The sequence below is a fragment of the Fistularia commersonii genome, chromosome 17 (genome assembly GCF_037954325.1).
Source record: "Fistularia commersonii isolate RoL2024-O1a breed Wild chromosome 17, RoL_Fcom_v1.0, whole genome shotgun sequence".
Lineage (NCBI taxonomy): Eukaryota > Metazoa > Chordata > Actinopteri > Syngnathiformes > Fistulariidae > Fistularia > Fistularia commersonii.
In genome coordinates, this window is record NC_141300.1 from 6,402,113 (window position 1) to 6,421,793 (window position 19,681).

The 19,681-nt window shown below is 40.7% G+C and overlaps 3 protein-coding genes and 1 long non-coding RNA gene across 7 annotated transcripts; 1 reads left to right on the plus strand and 3 right to left on the minus strand.

Annotated features, from left to right (window-relative positions):
• Nucleotides 1–798: 798 nt before the first annotated feature.
• ldha (lactate dehydrogenase A4) lies at nt 799–7,788 on the plus strand. Its single transcript, XM_086162604.1, has 8 exons — nt 799–921; nt 2,794–2,919; nt 4,412–4,529; nt 4,617–4,790; nt 5,128–5,301; nt 5,474–5,591; nt 6,465–6,588; nt 6,687–7,788. The coding sequence occupies exons 2-8, from the start codon at nt 2,794–2,796 to the stop codon at nt 6,849–6,851; spliced, it is 999 nt and encodes a 332-aa protein (XP_086018730.1). The 5' UTR covers nt 799–921; the 3' UTR covers nt 6,852–7,788.
• tsg101a (tumor susceptibility 101a) lies at nt 7,062–16,204 on the minus strand. Its single transcript, XM_086162603.1, has 10 exons — nt 15,967–16,204; nt 15,212–15,299; nt 15,047–15,112; nt 13,694–13,857; nt 13,431–13,557; nt 12,933–12,990; nt 12,612–12,706; nt 9,856–10,058; nt 9,513–9,752; nt 7,062–9,408 (listed from the first exon to the last, which is right to left on the minus strand). Exons 1-10 carry the CDS (start codon nt 16,006–16,008, stop codon nt 9,319–9,321), a joined length of 1,173 nt encoding a protein of 390 aa, XP_086018729.1. The 5' UTR covers nt 16,009–16,204; the 3' UTR covers nt 7,062–9,318.
• Nucleotides 16,205–17,016: 812 nt separating this feature from the next.
• Nucleotides 17,017–19,613, minus strand: LOC147224883 (tumor susceptibility gene 101 protein). 4 transcript variants are annotated; one of them, XM_086162607.1, is made up of 7 exons: nt 19,483–19,567; nt 19,064–19,185; nt 18,750–18,834; nt 18,447–18,512; nt 18,204–18,367; nt 18,021–18,123; nt 17,017–17,411 (listed from the first exon to the last, which is right to left on the minus strand). In XM_086162607.1, exons 3-7 carry the CDS (start codon nt 18,760–18,762, stop codon nt 17,293–17,295), a joined length of 465 nt encoding a protein of 154 aa, XP_086018733.1. In that variant the 5' UTR covers nt 18,763–18,834; nt 19,064–19,185; nt 19,483–19,567; the 3' UTR covers nt 17,017–17,292. The 4 variants fall into 4 exon arrangements, with proteins under 4 accessions (XP_086018733.1, XP_086018732.1, XP_086018734.1 ...); XM_086162606.1 differs by having other exon boundaries at nt 18,955–19,185; XM_086162608.1 differs by lacking the exon at nt 19,064–19,185 and having other exon boundaries at nt 19,483–19,613.
• Nucleotides 17,832–18,021, minus strand: LOC147224884 (uncharacterized). The gene is made up of 2 exons (XR_015107335.1): nt 17,967–18,021; nt 17,832–17,908 (listed from the first exon to the last, which is right to left on the minus strand). It is a non-coding gene; the product is annotated as an uncharacterized LOC147224884 (long non-coding RNA).
• Nucleotides 19,614–19,681: the final 68 nt, after the last annotated feature.

The window sequence follows — 19,681 nt, forward strand, 5'->3', positions numbered from 1 at the left end:
AGCGGAAATATTTACTGCAAACACGAGGGTGTCCGGAGGTTCTCGGTCATCCAGGTCATGGTAAAGTCTTGTCGAAATCTTGTCGTAGCAACTGGACTTGGATTAATTCGCTTAAAAACGTTTCACCCTCATCCGAGAGGCTTCTTCCGTTTATGAGAACTGACTTCAGAACTGAAGAAGCCTCTCGGATGAGGGTCCAGTTGCCACAAGAAGATTTCGACAATAATTCAACATAAGGGTGGATTTATTGTCTATGGGATATCAAATCAACCACAAGACAAATAACTCATGGCCACCTGTTAAGGTTTTGCCTCGTAATTTATACTTTGGTTATTGTTAACGGCTGAAGAAATTATTACACAATTACAGAATTATTAAGCAAAGGAGGACATTCAGCTCATCCTGACTTTGCTGTATTTTTAAGCGTATTTGTCGTGAAAATAAAGATGGAGAAATTACGGACCTACACGAGGAAACTGCGGAAGAAGAGAACCAGCTCATTGACATCTCGGCATCTTCCGCTAGCAAACGTGTGAGCTAAACGATGCTAACAGTGACATGCTAACACACGAAAACTAATGAGTTTTCTTTTATTCTATTTTAATGGGAAGGAGAGTTCGGGATATGCGTCCGTTTGATATTTCTAAAAGAAAGGCGCGAAAGAGATTCGTTTTTTTACAATAACGATGCTGTGTGGGTGAGTGTCAGCATACGTGACTCCAAACACGGAGGCAGAGCCGCAGACACTTCATCTCATTAGCATGTTAAAACTGTGACGCCGAATGACGGCGCAGGGGAGGCTACCTTTAAATACCGGCCCGCTCCCCTTCCTCACTCCACCACCGCTGCGGAAAAGGCTCGCTTTGGGGGAGCAGACACATTCCAGCTCGCGTTTCCAGCATTTAAACCGAACCCTTAAAGGTAAGCCGGGAGTTACAGCGCACCGTCGTCTTGGGAGTAACGTTTGCTAATAGTTCATTCACAGCGGTTATCCAAGCCGGAACGGGGGGAGTGATGCGCATCCAAATAAGGGTGGGAGTTGCGATTTTTATCGATACATTTAATCGCTTCCGTGTGACCTGTATTTTTTTCAAAACAATATAACTTCATCTCTTTTGGTGCGACTGAGATGAGGCCACACCGGCGACAGGATATAGTGTGTGTGTGTGTGTGTGTGTGTGTGTGTGTGTGTGTGTGTGTGTGTGTGTGTGTGTGTGTGTGTGTGTGTGTGTGTGTGCGCGTGTGCGTGTGTGTGTGTGTGTGTGTGTGTGCGTGCGTGTGTGTCCTACTTGTTGCATTCACGGTCGCCATCCTCATCACCGGTTGATGAGTTGTGCGTTAAATAACACACGAGGAAATCCCGTTATTCGGACGTATGAAAGGAACGGTAGCGTAAGTGCTTTTAACACATTTTGAGGAGCGGTGTCCTCGCTGCCCGGTACAGGAAACCTAATAGATCACGGTCTGTTCCTCAGTGATGCAGAAATTCTTGGGGCAGTTACCGCATCACAACGGAGACAGTCAATATTTCCCCGCTGTCACTTGTCTGGCCCTGAGGTTCGAGGTTTCCGGTGACTCACAAGGCTGACATTCAGCAGCATCACTTCGAGCCATGATCTTTGAAAATACACCTGGATTAGAATAAGAATATTCACTTTTTATCATTAAGGTGAATTGTGTTCTGAGCGCCTAATATTGCTTTTGGGTTTACTTGTTTTTTTCAGACCAACCAACTCACAGTAAATACAATTATTGTAATAATTATATGAAATAGCTAAAATGATAGTCCTCATCGCTGTTTTTTTGGAACCTATCCGCATTTGATAACACAATGTGTTGTATAACACCAGAGATTGTTCAATACAGCTGGTTAGGGCCGCAACCACCAAAAATGAAATAGAAATGTACACAGAGCAGTTACATACACCTGCTTATTAAACGGCTAACATCTTAAAATCTCAGAAATGGCCATAATCCAAAGCATGACTCACATCATTCTTTAACTATATTGTATTAGGCTGTTTAAACTACTAATAATCCTTGTAATCCGCTTTTTGATTTGCTTCAATGGAAAATATTTGATCGGTTTTTGCTGAATAGTTAAGACAGGATTAGAAAGAACGGCTAATCCTTTCCCGCAAATTAACAGTCGTTCCACTGGTTAGGAGCAAAACAAATTCATTTTAGGGGTTAGGCCGGTGAATAGTGACCTGGAGTAAGATACATAAGTTAGAAGGACAAGTGTTTATCATGATAGTGTGTGTACACACATCACAGAGATGCTTTCGTTGATGTCTTCAGGCTATCATCTCAGCATTTAAATCATGCCATGCACCAGGTTGGTGAAAATCAGATGAGTCATTCTGATGAAATGAAGGAGTCTACAACCACGTTTACTCAACCAGGAAGCAGAAACAATGTGCTCATGAGGGATGGGCCTACTTTCACTGAGACAGGGGGGTTGTACTTTCCCACATGTTGGTTGCCACAGAGACCTTAGCTCTGTTTGTGAGAAGTTTAGAGAGGGTGACCACAAGTGCAAGTTACGAAGTGAAACATTGCAAATTTTTTTTTTTTTACAATTGCAATTAAGGGCATTGAAAGGTCAATGGCATAATTCTGTAATAGTGAGTCATTCTGATGGACTAAGAGGAAATTCCATTCTTCAATTCATCCTCTTGCTAAATGAGGAAGTAGATGCACCATAGTCTAACGTCTATATTGCACGTACCTTCCTTCCCTTTATCCCCCCTGGAACATCACACATCCGTTTTATTGTCTTGTTTCACTCAGATGTCCACCAAGGAGAAACTCATCACCCATGTGATGAAGGAGGAGCCTGTTGGCAGCAGGAACAAGGTTACGGTGGTTGGTGTCGGCATGGTTGGCATGGCGTCTGCCATCAGCGTCCTGCTTAAGGTGAGACCGGCTATGTGCAGTGAAGTGGTGCTTCATCCTTTTGTCTAGAAAGAAAATGGTGAAGTAGTTCAGCATAAAGACCCTAACAAAACCTCATCTGCAAAGAGGCACACAACATTTGAATTCCAACACATCTACAGCACATTTGATATGTTGTAACACCGTGTCAACTCACATGGCTTTCATAAGGTCTTTTTCTTACCTAAGTCACCAAGGTATCCTTTGAGGAAAGACTGTGATATTGGCAAAGTAGGCAAACGTTTTTTTTTTAATTTTCATTCACTAAAAAAAAAAAATTCTGCCCATTCTGGTAAGAATGTCATTTGCTACTCCTAACATTTTCACTTTGCTTTTCATTTTCCCGACTGAGCCATAACAATCCTCTCAGTAGCACTGCTATGTTTAATCCACCTTCATGGAATGTGGGAGATTTTTGGATTATCAGAGTTGTTGTTATTATTATCATCTTCATGAGTATTTGTAATTTGTATTTTATCACATTCAAATGCATTTCAATACACCACCAAATGTTTATTTTAGGAAAATGGACAAGAAGCACATGCATTGTGCTTAGCAGGGGTGTACAATGGGGACAGAATATTTATCACTACCGGGAGTGGTGATCAAGAAGTTGGAGCATTTCATGTACTTGGGGTCAACAGTCCAGAGCAGCCGAGAGCGTGGAAAAGAGATGAATAGATGAGTTCAAGCAGGTTAGAATGGGTGGAGAAAAGTGTCAAGGGTGCTATGAGAAAAAAGACTATCAGCCAGAATGAAAGGAAAGGTGTGTAAGAGAGTGGTGAGACCAGCGATGCTGTATGGTTTAGAGACAGGGACATCGAAGAAAAGACAGGAGGCAGAGCTGGAGGTCACAGAGATGAAGATGCTGAGGTTCTCTTTGGATGTGATGAGGATGGATAGGATCAGGAATGAGTCTGTCAGAGGGACAGCACATGTTAGATGTTTTGGAGAGAAGGTCAGAGAAGCCAGACTCAGGTTGATTCGCTGTGGCGACCCCTGAAGGGAAAAGCTGAAAGGAGAAGAAGAATGTAGTATATACTATAATACTGTTGTAATCAATGTCTTGAAACATTTTGTAATAGTATTATAGAATTTGGGTATTTCATTCATCTAAATCAATTGACTCACACAACACAAGATTTTCGTTAAATATAAAAGAGTAAAATCTGAAAATAACGTGAAGAATATGTATAGATGAATACGTGTACCGGTAAATATTTACCAGTCTGACTTCAGTGAGAGCAATGTATTAATCACAGCATCCCACAATTGTTTATTTTTAAGCGTATACAGGAAATACATTTGTCTTCACACAGTGAAACACGGTGTGCCCGCTTTTATCGTTGTGTTCTGCTCACAGTCATGTTAGCTGACGGTGTGCCAGCTGACGATCAACTCAGGATTACTTTAAGATATAGCTGTTTCAAGTAGTCAGGGTGACATCAAGGTGTTTGTGCTGCATGTTCAACAGGACTTGTGTGATGAGCTGGCTCTGGTTGACGTGATGGAAGACAAGCTGAAGGGTGAGGCCATGGATCTGCAACACGGGTCCCTCTTTCTCAAGACGCACAAAATTGTGGCGGACAAAGGTGAGAATTCCGGCACAACAGTACAACTAACCTAACATTACAATCTGCCGTTACATTAGAGGTTTTTGTTTTTTTTCCTGGTGCCAGACTACAGCGTCACAGCCAACTCCAGGGTTGTGGTGGTAACTGCCGGTGCTCGCCAGCAGGAGGGAGAGAGCCGCCTCAACCTGGTGCAGCGCAACGTCAACATCTTCAAGTTCATCATCCCAAACATTGTCAAGTACAGCCCAAACTGCATCCTGATGGTGGTCTCTAACCCAGGTTAGACTGAGTGAAATCGGAGCAGTTGCGTTCAGAAAACAAACAAAATAGTTGGGCAGAACTTGCGGTACTCACACTATCTCAGGAAAATTTTGTGTATTTAAGAACCAGTTGAAACTGACCATGTCCTTACTAAACCAGACTGCAGCTGAATAAAAGAATTAGCCTTGAATAAATGTCAGCAAATAAGCTTAAAATAGATAAGCACAGTTTTTTTGCTGAGTGTCACTCCAGTCATGAAAATATGTGTCTTTCTAAGTAGGACTAAAGTTCAGGAAACAAGATTAAAAATAAACTCTTGTCAGGTCATTTCTCACCCACTGTTATGTTCTCTTAGTGGACATCCTGACCTATGTGGCCTGGAAGCTGAGCGGCTTCCCCCGCCACCGCGTCATCGGCTCTGGCACCAATCTGGACTCTGCACGTTTCCGCCACATCATGGGGGAGAAGCTCCACCTCCACCCCTCAAGCTGCCATGGCTGGATCATCGGAGAGCATGGAGACTCCAGTGGTATGCAGCATAGGCCAAAAATAAATCTACACTGGTTATTTAATGTCACTTGTTGGTCTGGAGATCACCCTGAATTTAGGCCCATCACTACCTGCTTAAGCTGCATTTGTGTGTATGACTCGTACTATTGTTTAGCTAATATAATTAATTTGCGTCTGCTTGTTTCTCCCAGTACCCGTGTGGAGTGGCGTGAATGTGGCCGGAGTTTCTCTGCAAGCCCTCAACCCGCAGATGGGGGGTGAGGGAGATGCCGACAAGTGGAAGGAGGTTCACAAGATGGTGGTTGCTGGGTAGCTACAATTTATTCATTGACTTCCATAAACCCCTCCATCCCATCACATTCCCTCTTTCACATTTACCACTGGAGTCTGTGTGCAGGCTGTTGGTTGAATAAAGCTCCTGCCTCTGGAGAAAAAGGGGCTTTGTTTTTTTCAAACTAAATCTCTACCATCACATTTTGTTTTTTGTGTAAAGACCAAAACATCCAAACAGGCTCAGGCACATTCAGTGGTACTGGCCATCCAAAAGGGACGCAGGGCCTCTATTCAGCGCAGCAGCATGTCGCTTGTTCACTACAGCCTGGCAGCCAGTGCAGACAAAAAACTGTGCTTCTATCTGTGACATTACACTGTATAATTGCACTCACAGCCGCATGTGTATTCCAGGTCGGCATGAATGGAACACCTGAGAATTCCCAATTCCAAAAAAAAAAGATTCCTCCTTACAAATTAATTTTTCTTAGGAACTGTAACCTCTAGATTACCTCACTCACTCAGGCTGGTGGTTCTTGTTCAAGTGAAGTTGTTTTTCCTGTTTATAGTTGAGTCATGCAGAACTTGGTTTCTGTTTTGCCTCTTTATTATTTCGTTGGAAGCAGGGATTATCTTGCACAGACGAGCGAGGGCACAGTGGCCGTGTACAGCACAAAAGGTGCTTTGCAGGTTTTCGTTTCAGAAAGATAAAGGGATAAGAGAACTGTTGTTTCCCCACTAAAGAAAACATGAAGCCATACAAGTAGGGGAGCACCTTTATCTTGAATAAACTCTGTGAATTTTAGATACCGGATTTTTTTATTTGGTTAAAAAAAAAACATTGCAAAAATCCAGTTTGATTGTCACTGCTGTTACAGTCTGATTGTGTGTGTCTGTGTGTTTGCTCCACAGTGCCTATGAGGTGATTAAGCTGAAGGGCTACACTTCCTGGGCTATCGGCATGTCTGTGGCCGATCTGGTGGAAAGCATCACAAAGAACCTGCATAAAGTACACCCTGTCTCCACACTGGTTCAGGTAAGGACCCCTTCTTGCACATCCTGTGTGACCGTACCAATGCCATGAGATTTCCTCTAACCCTGTCCTTGCTGTCCTCGACCATCTTCATTCGACAGGGCATGCACGGAGTGAAGGACGAGGTCTTCCTCAGTGTCCCCTGTGTCCTGGGCAACAGTGGTCTGACAGATGTCATTCACATGACTCTGAAGCCTGATGAGGAGAAGCAGCTGGTGAAGAGCGCTGAGACCCTGTGGGCTGTACAGAAGGAGCTCACCCTGTAAAGAGTGGCACTTGCAGTTGCTCCTAGTCTCTCCTGAAACTGCACCAAACACTGTGTTGTAGATTCCCCTCATACCTCCCGTATCTCATAGCAACAGAGAATTAGACCTCTGCAATGAAGAAAAAGGCCAAGTGTTTAAAGCTGAATTACTGAAGACTAGATGTTGATATGAGATGCCTGTCTTCATGATGGAAACCTCAGAAACGTCCTTGTTGGGGGGGGCATATCTACCTGGTTCCCTGTCAAGTCAACAAACCCAAGGCCTTTGCATATACTCTGTACTGTATGTTGTAACTGAGCAACCTCACAGCTTCCTGTGCACCTCGTGTAGTTCGTATTTATTCTGTGTATTCTGTTATTGTTGCCTGTTGGGATTTTTCCAATGGTTAATCTCTGTTTACTTTTTATTCAGAGTATAATGGAGACATTCCATTCTCTATGAGGACGGCGTCCTAACCAACCTTAAGCTGGAACAACACAGCGCATATCATGCGATCCAAAAGTACATTCATTTCAATAGCAACGTTACGGCTTCTCTCTGGAATTGAAACTATCAAACGAAACTCGATCAAATGTTTAGACAGAGAGACCTGACGTGCAGTTTATGGCACTGAGAAGAAGGGATACACCCCATAAATAGATAACAGAGAGCCAATGGAAAGTCCATAGCATCATATACTGTCTTGAGTTATGACAGGATAAAAATCCTAAAGGTGTTCATTGCGCACCCTAAATACCCTGAAAGAAGAAAACATTTTTATCTCAATCCCATTCATCAAAAAGTATGTTAAAATAAAATTGACTACATAAAGCTCACCTGTTAATACTGATGCAATCTGTGTTCATATTACAGTATTTATTACCATAACTTACTCACTCAGATGCTGTACCCGGACATGGATTATTTGTTGTTATCAAATAAACCTGCCAGAATGAGAGCGGAGTGTTATGTTGTTGCCTTTTTGGTCAGTGGACGTGTTTTCAACAAAGAGCTGAGTCATCTGTTCTCGGTGTGATCCAATGCAGACCCAGATGGTTTTCACACATAACAACGTGGCGCCAGGTTTTACGCACAGCGCAGCAGGTGAACAGGAGCACATTCAGGTTGAAAGGGAGGCACCTATGATTTTTTTTCACAAACCACCTCATCCATTACTGAAGAGTGATTTGTATGCCTTGTATTTTTGTGCACACTAAACTTTGTATCTCCAGTAAGTGTTCCAACCAATATTTTAGCATTCATCATGTCACTGACTAAGGGCAGTCTGAACTTCTACAGAGAAGTTCACCTTCACTGTGATAAATGAAGTGCGCCATTAAATCAGATTTATTTTATTTGAACTGATTTACATAAATCTACAGATACAAAAGAACTGGTGGTCTATGGTTGAATAAGAAATGAAAAAAAACAGTATATATTCTATCATACATTTCAAAGTGCATTTAGTAGAAGGCTAATTTACTTAAATGAGACCTGTCTGCAGACTTTACATAAGTTAAATTTTTGATTAGTACAGTATTTATTTTGTACCCTCGAACACTCCTTTATACAAAATACTCTCCTTACTTTGATGGAAAATGTCAAAGTACGATGAACAATGCGAAAGACTGGACAGCACGAGAAGAACAGTGAACTATAAATGACAGAATTTCAACTGTGAAAGCAAAAGAAGAGATCCAAAGTTGGCCATCATATCTGAGGATTGAAACTACAACAGTGGACAATTGGGTAACGCAACCTAAAGAGTGGGTTCTGACCATCTGACAATGATGAAAATGTCCACATCAGATTTCAGATATGGCAGCACGACCACAGATCAGGTCAATGATGGCTGGTAATAAATATAAAATATTGTGTTTGTCTCAGTGGCACAGGAAGGTGACTCATGATGATCTAAATCCCGATTCTGACCTCTGTTCTTCCTGAATGGTCGCCCAGGGTATTTATGTCAGAGCGCATCCTTTCATAATGAGGGGCGTGGGCATATTTGACTCTGTACAAAGCCTCTCTCTACTCGCCCCAAAATATTTGTGCTTACTAGGCCAATGACATTGTATGTGATCGTGAAGTGAAACATGTTCTGGCCTCCACGCTGACCCTCTGTGTCCATTAACACGTGAGAACAGGACATATGACATGTCAAGTGTGTCTAGAATCTTCACTAAAGGCGCAGGGTCAGGAGAACAGGATAATGGCTTTTGTATAATATTTGGGGGGAAAAAAAAAAGTAACAACTTCATGTCTATGTCTGCTCAGATGTTTGGTCTGAACACAATACAAATTCTGTCAGTGACTGGCTATATAGCCAGAAAGGGCCAACAGATCTTTGAATTCAAGAAGGGAGTTGTTTAAACTACATGAATATATAAAAAAAAAAAAGTCAAACAAAAAAATAATAAAACAAGGAAAAGGAGCGAGAAAAGCGTGAAGATATGAAAGCTATCAAATTTGACAGTGCAGGTGCAGGTCAGTAGAGATCACTGAGTCCAGCAGTCTTGCGGGCTTTCTGCATGAGAGCACGAAGCTGAAACTGCTTCCTGGAGAGGAGGCGAACGTGCTGTAACAAAGAGAGATGAAAAGTCAACAACGGTGAGACCTGAAAACATGGATAAGCTCATATCTGCCTTACAGGGTGTATATTCTGACTGGTGAAATTGTCACCTTGAGAAAGACCTCCAAATCTATGACACCCCGGCGGAGAGCCTCTCCCAGATAGAAGATCGTGTCCTCGATTGCGTTTTCCTCAGCGTAAAGGTTCAGGATCTGCTTGTAGAGCGGAGCCGTCGGCACAATGACGTCATCAATGTCGTTGTTCTCCGACTGGTTCTCCATCTTCTCCAAGGCGTCACTGAGCTCATCATCCTTTCTCTTCAGCAGCTCAATGTTCCTGTCTACATCAGCCTGGGGGAAACAGCCATTGTCATTCCAACATTGAACTCTACAGTAGAAAACATGCAAACTCATGGTATATTGGCTTCAGACAGAGAATGAGAACCGTTCTCACCACTTCCTGATCCAGTCTTGAGATCATCTCCTCCAGCTTCTGATGACCCTTCTTCAGGTCTTCCTCTGTTCGCTTCAGGGCGTCCAGCTCTGCCTGAGCTCTGTCCATCTCCTCCTTCATCCTCCAGCGCAGCTTGTCACTCACAGCAGAGATCAAAGATGCGCGGATGGTGTCCTCTCCAATGGTGCCATCTCTGCTCTGGCCTTAAGGGGAAAAGACATAACATGGTGATGCCACACTGACGAAAAAAAAAAAACATGCTGGAAAAAATAAGTTGTGTGAACAAGAACACAAGTGATTGACGACTAGAATCTGATGCTGGCTCCATCTACTTGAATCGGAGTAACTAACAACAGTGTATATCACTGAAGAACTTATACTGCATTTTCAGTTTTGCATGTTTTTGCACATTAGCAACCAAGAATAATTTATTTTTTGTACTTTGATTCACAATTTCTGAAATAACACAAGTATACAAACTGTATGGTATCTAAGCCCCTGGTTAACGTCACTTACATGGGCAGTACCTCCCTGTGCTTGACATCTGAAAGAGTATGTAGATTTGGCCCTAATCTGGAGCAACTTTGCACCTGAGGCTTAATGTCAGCAATATCATACTTATTTGTCTTGAATGGGTGGGTATTTCAGATAGGTGGGGGGTGTAAATTTGGAGGAGCCACTCTGTCTGAACGGTGGTCAAAAAGAAGAGGTAGCTTTCTTTTGGATTCCACTGTATCTTCTATTCCTTTCGGCTTTTCCCTTCAGAGGTCGCCACAGCGAATCAACCTTTTCCATCTAACACTTTTGAATTGTATTTATTGTATCCTCCTTTCTCACACCAACTAACTTCATATCCTCTCTCACGACATCCATAAATCTTCTTTTTGGTCTTTCTCTAGACCTCCTGTCTGGCAGTTCCAATTCCAGCATCCGTCTATCAATAAATTCACTATCCCTCCTTTGTTCATGACCGAACAAATTCTCTGACCCTCTCTCCAAAACATCTAACATGTGCTGTTCCTCTAACAGACTCATTCCTGATCCTATCCAACCTCGTCACTTCCATAGAGAACCTCAGCGTCTTCATCTCTGCAACCTCCAGCTCTGCTTCCTGTCTTTTCTTAAATGTCGCTGTCTCAAACCATACAGCATCACTGGTCTCACCACTGTCTTACACACCTTTCCTTTTATTCTGGCTGATATTTTTCTATCGCATAATACCCCGACACTTTTCTCCACCAATTCCAACCTGCTTGAACCAGTTTCTTTACCTCTTTTCCAAACTCTCTGTTACTCTAGACTGTTGACCCTATTTGAAATCCTCCAACCTCTTAATCTCCACACCTTGTAGCCTCACTGTTCCATCCGGGCTCCTCTCATTCACACACATATATTCTGTCTTGCTGTAACTAATCTTCATTCCTCTCCTTTCCAGAGCATACCTCTACTTTTCAAGATTTTCATCAACCTGTACCCTGCTCTCACTACAGATTACAATGTCATCTGCAAACATAATGGCTCATGGAGATTCCTGTCTAACCTCATCGGTCAGCCTGTCCATCACTACTGCAAACAAGAAGGGTCTCAGAGCTGATCTAATGAAGTGCCACCTCCACCTTGAACTTCTTTCTTATTGGATGCCACTGTATGATTATCATTATCATTATGATTATGCGATGGAAGTTTATTGGATGCACAGGCAGCGGTGCCATCTAGTAAAACAACAGACACTAAAAACCATACGGTTAAACATGAGGTTGCAGCTTGGTTTTTGGGTAATAAGAATGACATTTTCATTAATAAATCATAATAAGATAGATACTGAACACACATCAAAATCCTTGGAGGAAAATGGTCTCACACACACACAGCACCTCCAGTTGTTCACAGACACCATGTTACGCAAGGGTAAATGCACCATTGGATTTTTTCAGAGTCAAGACCGCATCATGTACTCCAGTGAGGAGTCAGCATTACAAATGTCAGAGTTGATGCAAGTTGTCTTGAGGCAAAGACATTTCTTTACCTTACTAATTATAAATCGCCACCAGCAGGCTGAAGCTTAACCAGGCATTCACCTCTGCTAAAAGGCAGCAGACGGATCCATAGTCTTTGTGTGGAGTTTGTGTTACTGTCCTAAATATAGCTTTGTGCGGTCCTGGTTCAGTGTGTGGTGTGGGGATTGGAAAGGCCTCCTTTCCCCTGCAGGTCCATTCAGCCCTTTGGCCTTTAATGCTCCCAACTCGTGTTACAACTGATGACCCTTCACTGGCAACTCAGCATGCCACAGAAGTCACAGAGGGTGAAAGTTTGGAAGTCAGAAGGTCAGCTGTAATCGAGTTCACTAAAAACCATAGGAAGACGTAAAGATATCGTTTCTCATCAGTCTCCTATTCTTTTGCAATTACTGCAAATATAGTATTAAAAGTTTTCTTACTAGCATATATGGTGATTGCACATATGCAACTTATGTTACACTAGCATTCACCGCAGACAGCAAAGTAAGAATTTATTTGTGAAATTTTTCCTTAATGTTCACATGAAATTAAACACTGGATCCTTTGAATCTTTGAATTAATTAGGTGTGGAATAAACTATATAGACGGGAAAATGCAAGATATTACTGTTTCTGAGAGAACAGACCCAACTCTGTCACAGAGTTCACTCCAGATTTAAATGCTTGTGAACAATTCACATTAAAAATTTGTATTAATTTTCAGGGAAAAAATATCTTTGACATGATATGTAATACATACCCACTGTCGAGACTGGAGTCTGGGTGGGGTACTGCCCTGGGCCAGCAGTCGCAGGGTAAGAGTTGCCTCCTGAGTACTGGTAGCCTGGGTAGCCTCTGCAAAGTCACATGGTTCCAAAAATACAATTAGTAATGCTTTTCACAATATTTTAGGCATCTACTTTTAAGATTACGCAAACTAAGAAGTGTTTGAACAGGTCTTTCAGAAAAATACTTCTGTGAGATATCACGCCAAGATTGTATTGAGACAATCATGTCAGAACAGGATTGTTTGCACGAGCGCTCCAACATAGTTGGAAGACTGTAAAAGTAAATATCTCACCCTGGATTTGGACTGGGACCATAGGCCGAGACTGTGGGCATGCCTGGCATGTATGAAGCTAGAGGAAAAAATGGACATTAAACAATCAGAGTGGAAAATACTGTGTACTTTTGTGGTGTTGGAGCGCCACCTGCTGAAAAAAGAGCCACATGTGTGATTTTGAAATGCAGCCCTCCAATACATAGCTGCAATAAACTTAAACATTTTGCTATGTCATTATTCATTATATTAAAATATCAAAACCCTCATTTGATGGGGTTAACCATAAACCCGATCAGGATAATATACATTAGACAGCCACTAAAACCCACGTATTCTTAAACCATGACAATAATTTCTGTTATTGTGCAAAAAGTATTCATATAATGATGTGATGAGTATGTTAACGTTTACGTTAGCTTCCCCGGGCAATACTGCTTCAATGCATTCAATGGCTCACATATTATCTGATTGCCTTGAATATTCAGTACATCACAGAGTAGTGACAGCTTCACTCACGGTTTGGTGGTCCAGCAGCTTGGAAGGCCTGGTACGGTGCTTGTGTTGTTGGCCGAGAAAACACGGGCGGCTCCTCTCCAAACACCACAATCATCACCTGAATGAGGCCGTACAGGTCTGACTGAGGCTAGAGAGTGGATAGAAAAAAAAGGTCTCAAATCAAAATCACATTTTTTCTTCAAAGTTTGGTTCAATGTTTTTGCATATCCCAATACAAATATCCTACAATATATTCTATAACACTGATAAAAGATCTTACTCACATGCTTCCACTCATGCAGATAGGGCAGATAGATCTTTCCATTTGCATCAATGTGTTTGCCTGTCTTGATCATCATGGCATTGGTGGGTTTGACAAAACATATCGGAGGGTTGTAGGGGTATGTGTCTACCAACCACAGACACACTGGAATATTGTAGACATTTCCTACAAAAGACAGTATTAAAATGTTTGTTCTGTACCATTACTATCCCTGGTATGTTTATAAAGGTACCTTCTTTAAATTAATTAACTATAAATTATATATTATAGTGTTGTACTAGAATTTGAACAATGCAGCTGTTGTCTTTTATAGTTGGATGGTCATCAGGCAAACAAGGTGCATCAGGCAAACATTGCCAATCTGATTTGAGAGGTATGTAAGAAAAGCTATTTTAACCCAAAAGAAAACACTTCATATGTACATGTATGTAATGACAGGAACCTAGATATTGTGAACTGCTAGGATCAAGATACAAATAAAATACGGTGAGTTAATCATTTCAAATGACTCAATTATGGTAACTTCAGAAACTCAGGAGTCAATATGGCAGTTGAACTTCATCTGTAGCATGTTCTCTCCAGTTAACCTCATTCCCCTGCGTTTCTGGTATTTTCCTAGGATTTGAACCAATGGGCTGCACATTGGCAGGGAGCCACTGTCTCGTTCAATTTATTAGTGTAAAACAATTATGCGTTTCAGCTACTGAGGACACTGAATGAGGAACTAAGAAGTGCAAAACGTTAGTCATTATAAATACATTACACCAGGAAAAATATAGACAGTTTGTTCAACGATCCTACAGTATGGCTCTGATGGAAACCTCTTTACATTCCTGACTGAAACCATATTTACCAATGACAGAAGACCCTCAAAGGTCGGACTAAAACTCTGAGTTGGGTTTGAACATCTGTAGATTATGTTTTTTAACGACTAATAGCAGGAGAACCTTTGGAAAAATCAAGGGCGTGTGACCTTCAGGTGATCTGGCAGATTCATCTCCCTTGCTGATGGTCAACAGGGCATTTGCCAATTTGATCCAGAAAACAATTTTTTTATGGACAAAATGTTGGACCAAGGAGACGAGCACTTAAAAGATAGAAGACCTTAAAATTGTGTAATTATCCTAAAGGTCAAATGTTGCCCAAAAAAATAAAGAGCAATTTTGATACTACATGCAGGCATCTATCTGTGGAGGTTTTCAGTCATCCAGGTCATGGTGAATTCTTGTCAAAATGTTCTTGTCGTGGCAACAAAGTCAGTCTGAACTGAGGGGTGAAAACATCTTCAAATGAAGAAATTCAGGTCCAGTTATCACAACAAGAAGATTTTGACAATACATGCGGGGATGTTTACCTCGGTAGCTCACAGGAACTGTTCCGGTTAAACTCATGAGGTCTTTTGTGGAGCCATCATTGAACACTGAAACACAGAAACATCAAATGACAACTAGAAAAACAAACAAGACCTTTTCAATAATGTGCAAGTGAAACCATGCAGTTGACAAAAAGATCAATTTACCATAACCATCCATAAGTGGTTTCAAGTCTTTGTACTGGGAAATGACGTTAGTAATCTGTCGAACAGTCAGTTCTCTGTACTTGTATGGCTGCACAAGAGGACAGAAGAATGCTAACAATGAATGTTGCAAGTTCAAAAATTGAAAACAGGCGCAAATGTTTACATTTTCATGCTTTGGAAATTAAATTAATTTTACCCATAAGGTACGAACAACTTTCATTAAATTAAGCTAATTTACATAGATTTGTTGTATCTACTAATGGAGTTCAATGCATCGTATCAGTCTTATTAGACATACTTTTAGAGCCTCTAAAATCGCCCTTCCGTCTTCACCCCCCCCACACACACACACGCACAAAAACTAAAGACGTGTTAATGACTATGAAATGACAAAATGTATGAACTTAAAATGGCGATCATATTCTCAAAGTTCAGAATCCTCTTTTCCGTGAAAAATCAGAAGTCAAAAAGACAGCAATAAAGCCATAACGAATTTCACCACGTAGCGTTAAGAGTGTGGAACGTCAGAAATTGGTATTGCCATTAAATTGGCAGGTGAACCTTTTACATAGAAGCCAGTGATTTCAAAATAGATGTTTGAGAAACTTTAGCTTGCCAGAACATAGTAAAACAGGGAGTGTGAGTTTTAAAATTCTAGGAATTGCCAGAACAGCTGTCATAGTAGCATTAGCTTGCTTTCTAAATGCTCTAGTGCCATGCAAGTGTCTGTCCCGGTAGAATGTTAGCAAATTTACCTTCAGCATTTTCTTCAGGACGTTTTCGTTCACAACGGCCATTTTTATGAACGATTCTTTAAAATGTCCCAAGGAAAGCGATTAAAGAGCTGGGTTTCAAGCCAGCTGAGACCAGCTAATACAAGCTAACGCTAGATAGCTGGGCTTCAGAGGCTAAGCTAACACTGTAAGGAATTACAGGTCATAAAACGCTCAAAATGATCAATTGTAAAAAAAAAAAAAAAATCCCAGTTAATTACTGCAATGCTGCTCTAGCTCTCACAAACGTCAAATAAGGTATTTAGCTAAAACGATTAGAGTAAAATACAAAAGGACAAAAAATTCAATCGTCTTCTAGAAGAATTTCCGGCATTCCACCTGGGTTTCCGGTCTTTCGGTGACATCGGATGCACGAAGGCGTGGTTTTCCGAATAGTGCAGTTAACAGCAGCGGCGATCTTGATAGGTGATATAAATTAATTTACGGTTCAGTTACTTATGTATTAAATTAATATGTATTAAAATAATTGAAACTAGAGTTTATAGTTTAATCTTATTTAGTCCCGACCCTATAGAAAATGGCAGCATCTTAGCCCACTTATTTCTGTCATCATTTCTGGCATTTAAATGCATTTCGATGAAATGCCAAATATGGCACCACTACTGAGGCAAAACAGTTTAAAACATCTGTTTGCCAGTGCGAATCTGTTTTATTATTGTAATCATTTTGTTAATTCAATTGCCAATAATTTTTTTTTTTGGTTGTTTTATATATTTTGTCTAATGTTACAAAGCATATTTTTTACCTCCAAATCATAACATTTGTTAGACATATACATACTTTAATGTAGCAAAAAATAAATTCACCATGCCTTTTATCTATTTTTAATTTTTCCCATTAATGCCAATCGCAGAGCATTGACTGCATTTCTACCTTATGACACAGTAGTGTTTCAGTGGGGGGGTTGTATTTTTTCAGATTCATTCAATTCATCTTGCTATATAGATTTGATCATATGTCAAAAGTTGGAAGCATCAAGTCACAAAAAAAAAGCAATTCCAAAGAAAAAACTAATGAAAAGTATTTATTGGAATCTTAAATGCTTCTGACTGCTGATTTATCAGCTTGTAATGACTGCCAAATGCTGAATGCCAAATTTATTTCTGCACCTATTCAAACATTTTCAAGGAGTCAATATGATTAAATACCTTTTCATCATATCTTCAAAGCAGAAAGCGCCAAAAAATGGATAGACTTGAAAAAATGAATAGACGCCATCTCAAACTGTACACATTATTTAAAAAACATCACAGACAGAACAAAAGAAAATATAAGGTCTTGATTCCACTAACAGTTGGTCTCAGTCTCTGAGTGGAAAGGTTGACCATCGTCTCTGGGTAAAGATAGATAACGACTGCCGTCGGGGTTCGAAAGAACTTCCTCCCTCCTTTGCACCTGCAACCGGCCTAAAAGGACATATCAAAAGGGTCAAAGTGTGTGAGTGCCAAACAATCTTGCACTTTATCAAATGTGACCCAGTTACGAATCATGACACGTCATATAGTATCAATACTCATATAAGCCAAAACAGTCCAATAGACAATAAGGTCCATAGAAAAGTAAAAGAGAAAACGAATGATGGCCCGGATATTTGTGGAAACAAAAAATGCAATCAGGAATAGAAAAGGAAAGAGATAAATCCTGAGATTATAAGCATGAGTTTGGGACAAAACTTTCAAAAAGTTAAAACATATAAATAGAAACAGATTGCGAATCATGATTTTAAAGTAGCAAATTAAAACATACATTTTTGTTAGAGCAGTACACCCATAATTTTTTATTTGAATATTAAAAAGGAATGCTACTTGTTCATTAATTCGCATCTGTTGTTTTGTTTTGTTTTTTTTTGTTTTTTTTTTCAAAATCAGGTACTATTATCTCAGTTCAATATGTTTTTTCATACCTTGACTTTATCTCCCACTATTGATATTGAAACTTTTTAAACTCAAAATTTTCCATACCTCCTGGCACCCTTGAAATTGAACCTGCCCTTTGTCTGTCCAAATGTTACTTACAATAGTTTGGTTCAGTCTCAGGATGATACTTCACACATACAGGAGGGACATCGCCAAACATCGCAGTCATCACTTGAAGCAAACTCACCAGGTCACACTGACCCTGCGATGTGGATGGAACAGTCAGCTATGCATTTGTATCTTCATTGCGCTGCTGTCATTCATACATCTGGAGTCCCTCACCTGCTTCCACTCCTCTAGGTATGGCAGCAGGACTTCTCCATTGTTGGAGATGTACTTTCCTCTAAGTATCATCATTTCCTTTGTGGGTTTGACGTAGCAGATGGGAGCTGTCCTTGGGTAACTCTCCTCCAGCCACAAGCAGATGGGAATGTTGTAGATCACGTCTTGCAGAAGAACATGGAAACTATTTAATCATGGAATGTCTGTGAGAGATGTTGTGAATGTAAATAAAATGTGACTCACCTTTGAAAATTGCAGGTATAGTTCCTGTCAGTTTCACCAAGACCTTTGTGGTTCCATCATTATAAACTTCATGGAAAACAATCAGAGCCAAATGTTGACATTTTCATCATGTCAGATCAGCAACATGATTATGAATTTTGCAAGAGTGGTTGTGTTTTATGGATGTGGTAAAAGGGGACATGAATTTAGTTGGTGTGAGTGAAGGAGATACAGAGAATAGGGTTAGATGGAGGAGGCTGATTCGCTGTGGCGAGCCCCGAAGAGAGTAGCTAAAAGGAAAAATAGTTGTGTTTAGGTTTGTACCGTATTGATCCATGCAGGGTGTGAGGCTGTTGAAGTGAATCAGCGCAACATATATTTCATCAGCAACGTGTCTCCGATGATATGTCTTCATGGAAGAGGATAACCAGAATAACAAAGAATGAGAAAATAAGACACTGGAAACCAACATTATATCACAACTGTAGTCTGCAGTTTTTATCGACAACAGCACTCGAGCACTTCTTACCTTAGGCAGCATTTTCTTTATGGTATCTAAGCAGAATGCCATGACTACCGTGGGTCTGAAAATAAGTGTATTTTTCTTTCTACTGCCTAAATCCCCGACTCAAACTAACCTTTGGTTCTTCCTGTGTCTCATACTTATAGATGTCTCCCAACTTTATGACCAATGGAGGCCAATACGAGTGTCGGCTGTGAGAATCCCACGCCCTGAAACTTTTGATCTAGGGCACACACTCTGAACAAGCATCACGGGTGTCAAAAGTGAAATTTGTTTTCTTACAGTAACAATTACATGTCTGTTTTAAATTGCAGGCCAAATTATAGTGAAAACACGACACAGATAATTCAATTGTTTGCTTTTAGATTAGTACACGCAACTTGTTTTTCAAACCTTCTTTTACATTTAAATCAGATTTCTACTGGTGTGTCAATAGTTACTCTTTTAAACCAGTACACCAAAGTTACAATCATACATTTTTGTTTTTTTGACAGGTGATAATGAACCCAGGTAAATACAAGTTTTATGACTTACCTTTGAACCCTTTTCCTGGCTGTAAATTGTGGCAATAATACCATACACAACAGCCTGCCTTTCTGGTTTACAGCCCTGTAACGGTAAATATACCCATTACTTCATCTAACGAGCCCTTCTCTGCTGGGTGGGGTGTCATGGTCATTGCCATGGTCTGGCACAGCCTCTAGGTGGCTGCAAATGACAAATAACTAGGAGC

Bases quoted from the DNA above. Each gene is read 5' to 3' on its own strand.
- ldha (XM_086162604.1), top strand. From the start codon at position 2,794: ATGTCCACCAAGGAGAAACTCATCACCCATGTGATGAAGGAGGAGCCT. The intron at 4,530-4,616 runs GTGAGAATTCCG...TCCTGGTGCCAG, and splicing joins CAAAATTGTGGCGGACAAAG to ACTACAGCGTCACAGCCAAC. The intron at 5,302-5,473 runs GTATGCAGCATA...TGTTTCTCCCAG, and splicing joins AGAGCATGGAGACTCCAGTG to TACCCGTGTGGAGTGGCGTG.
- tsg101a (XM_086162603.1), bottom strand. From the start codon at position 16,008: ATGGCCGTTGTGAACGAAAACGTCCTGAAGAAAATGCTGAAG. The intron at 15,113-15,211 runs GTAAATTGATCT...TCTGTGTTTCAG, and splicing joins ACCACTTATGGATGGTTATG to TGTTCAATGATGGCTCCACA. The intron at 12,991-13,430 runs GTGAGTGAAGCT...TTTTTCCTCTAG, and splicing joins AGCTGCTGGACCACCAAACC to CTTCATACATGCCAGGCATG.
- LOC147224883 (XM_086162605.1), bottom strand. From the start codon at position 18,897: ATGTTGGTTTCCAGTGTCTTATTTTCTCATTCTTTGTTATTCTGGTTA. The intron at 18,513-18,749 runs GTACAAACCTAA...TTTTCCATGAAG, and splicing joins ACCCTGCATGGATCAATACG to TTTATAATGATGGAACCACA. The intron at 18,124-18,203 runs GTGAGGGACTCC...TCCACATCGCAG, and splicing joins ACCTAGAGGAGTGGAAGCAG to GGTCAGTGTGACCTGGTGAG.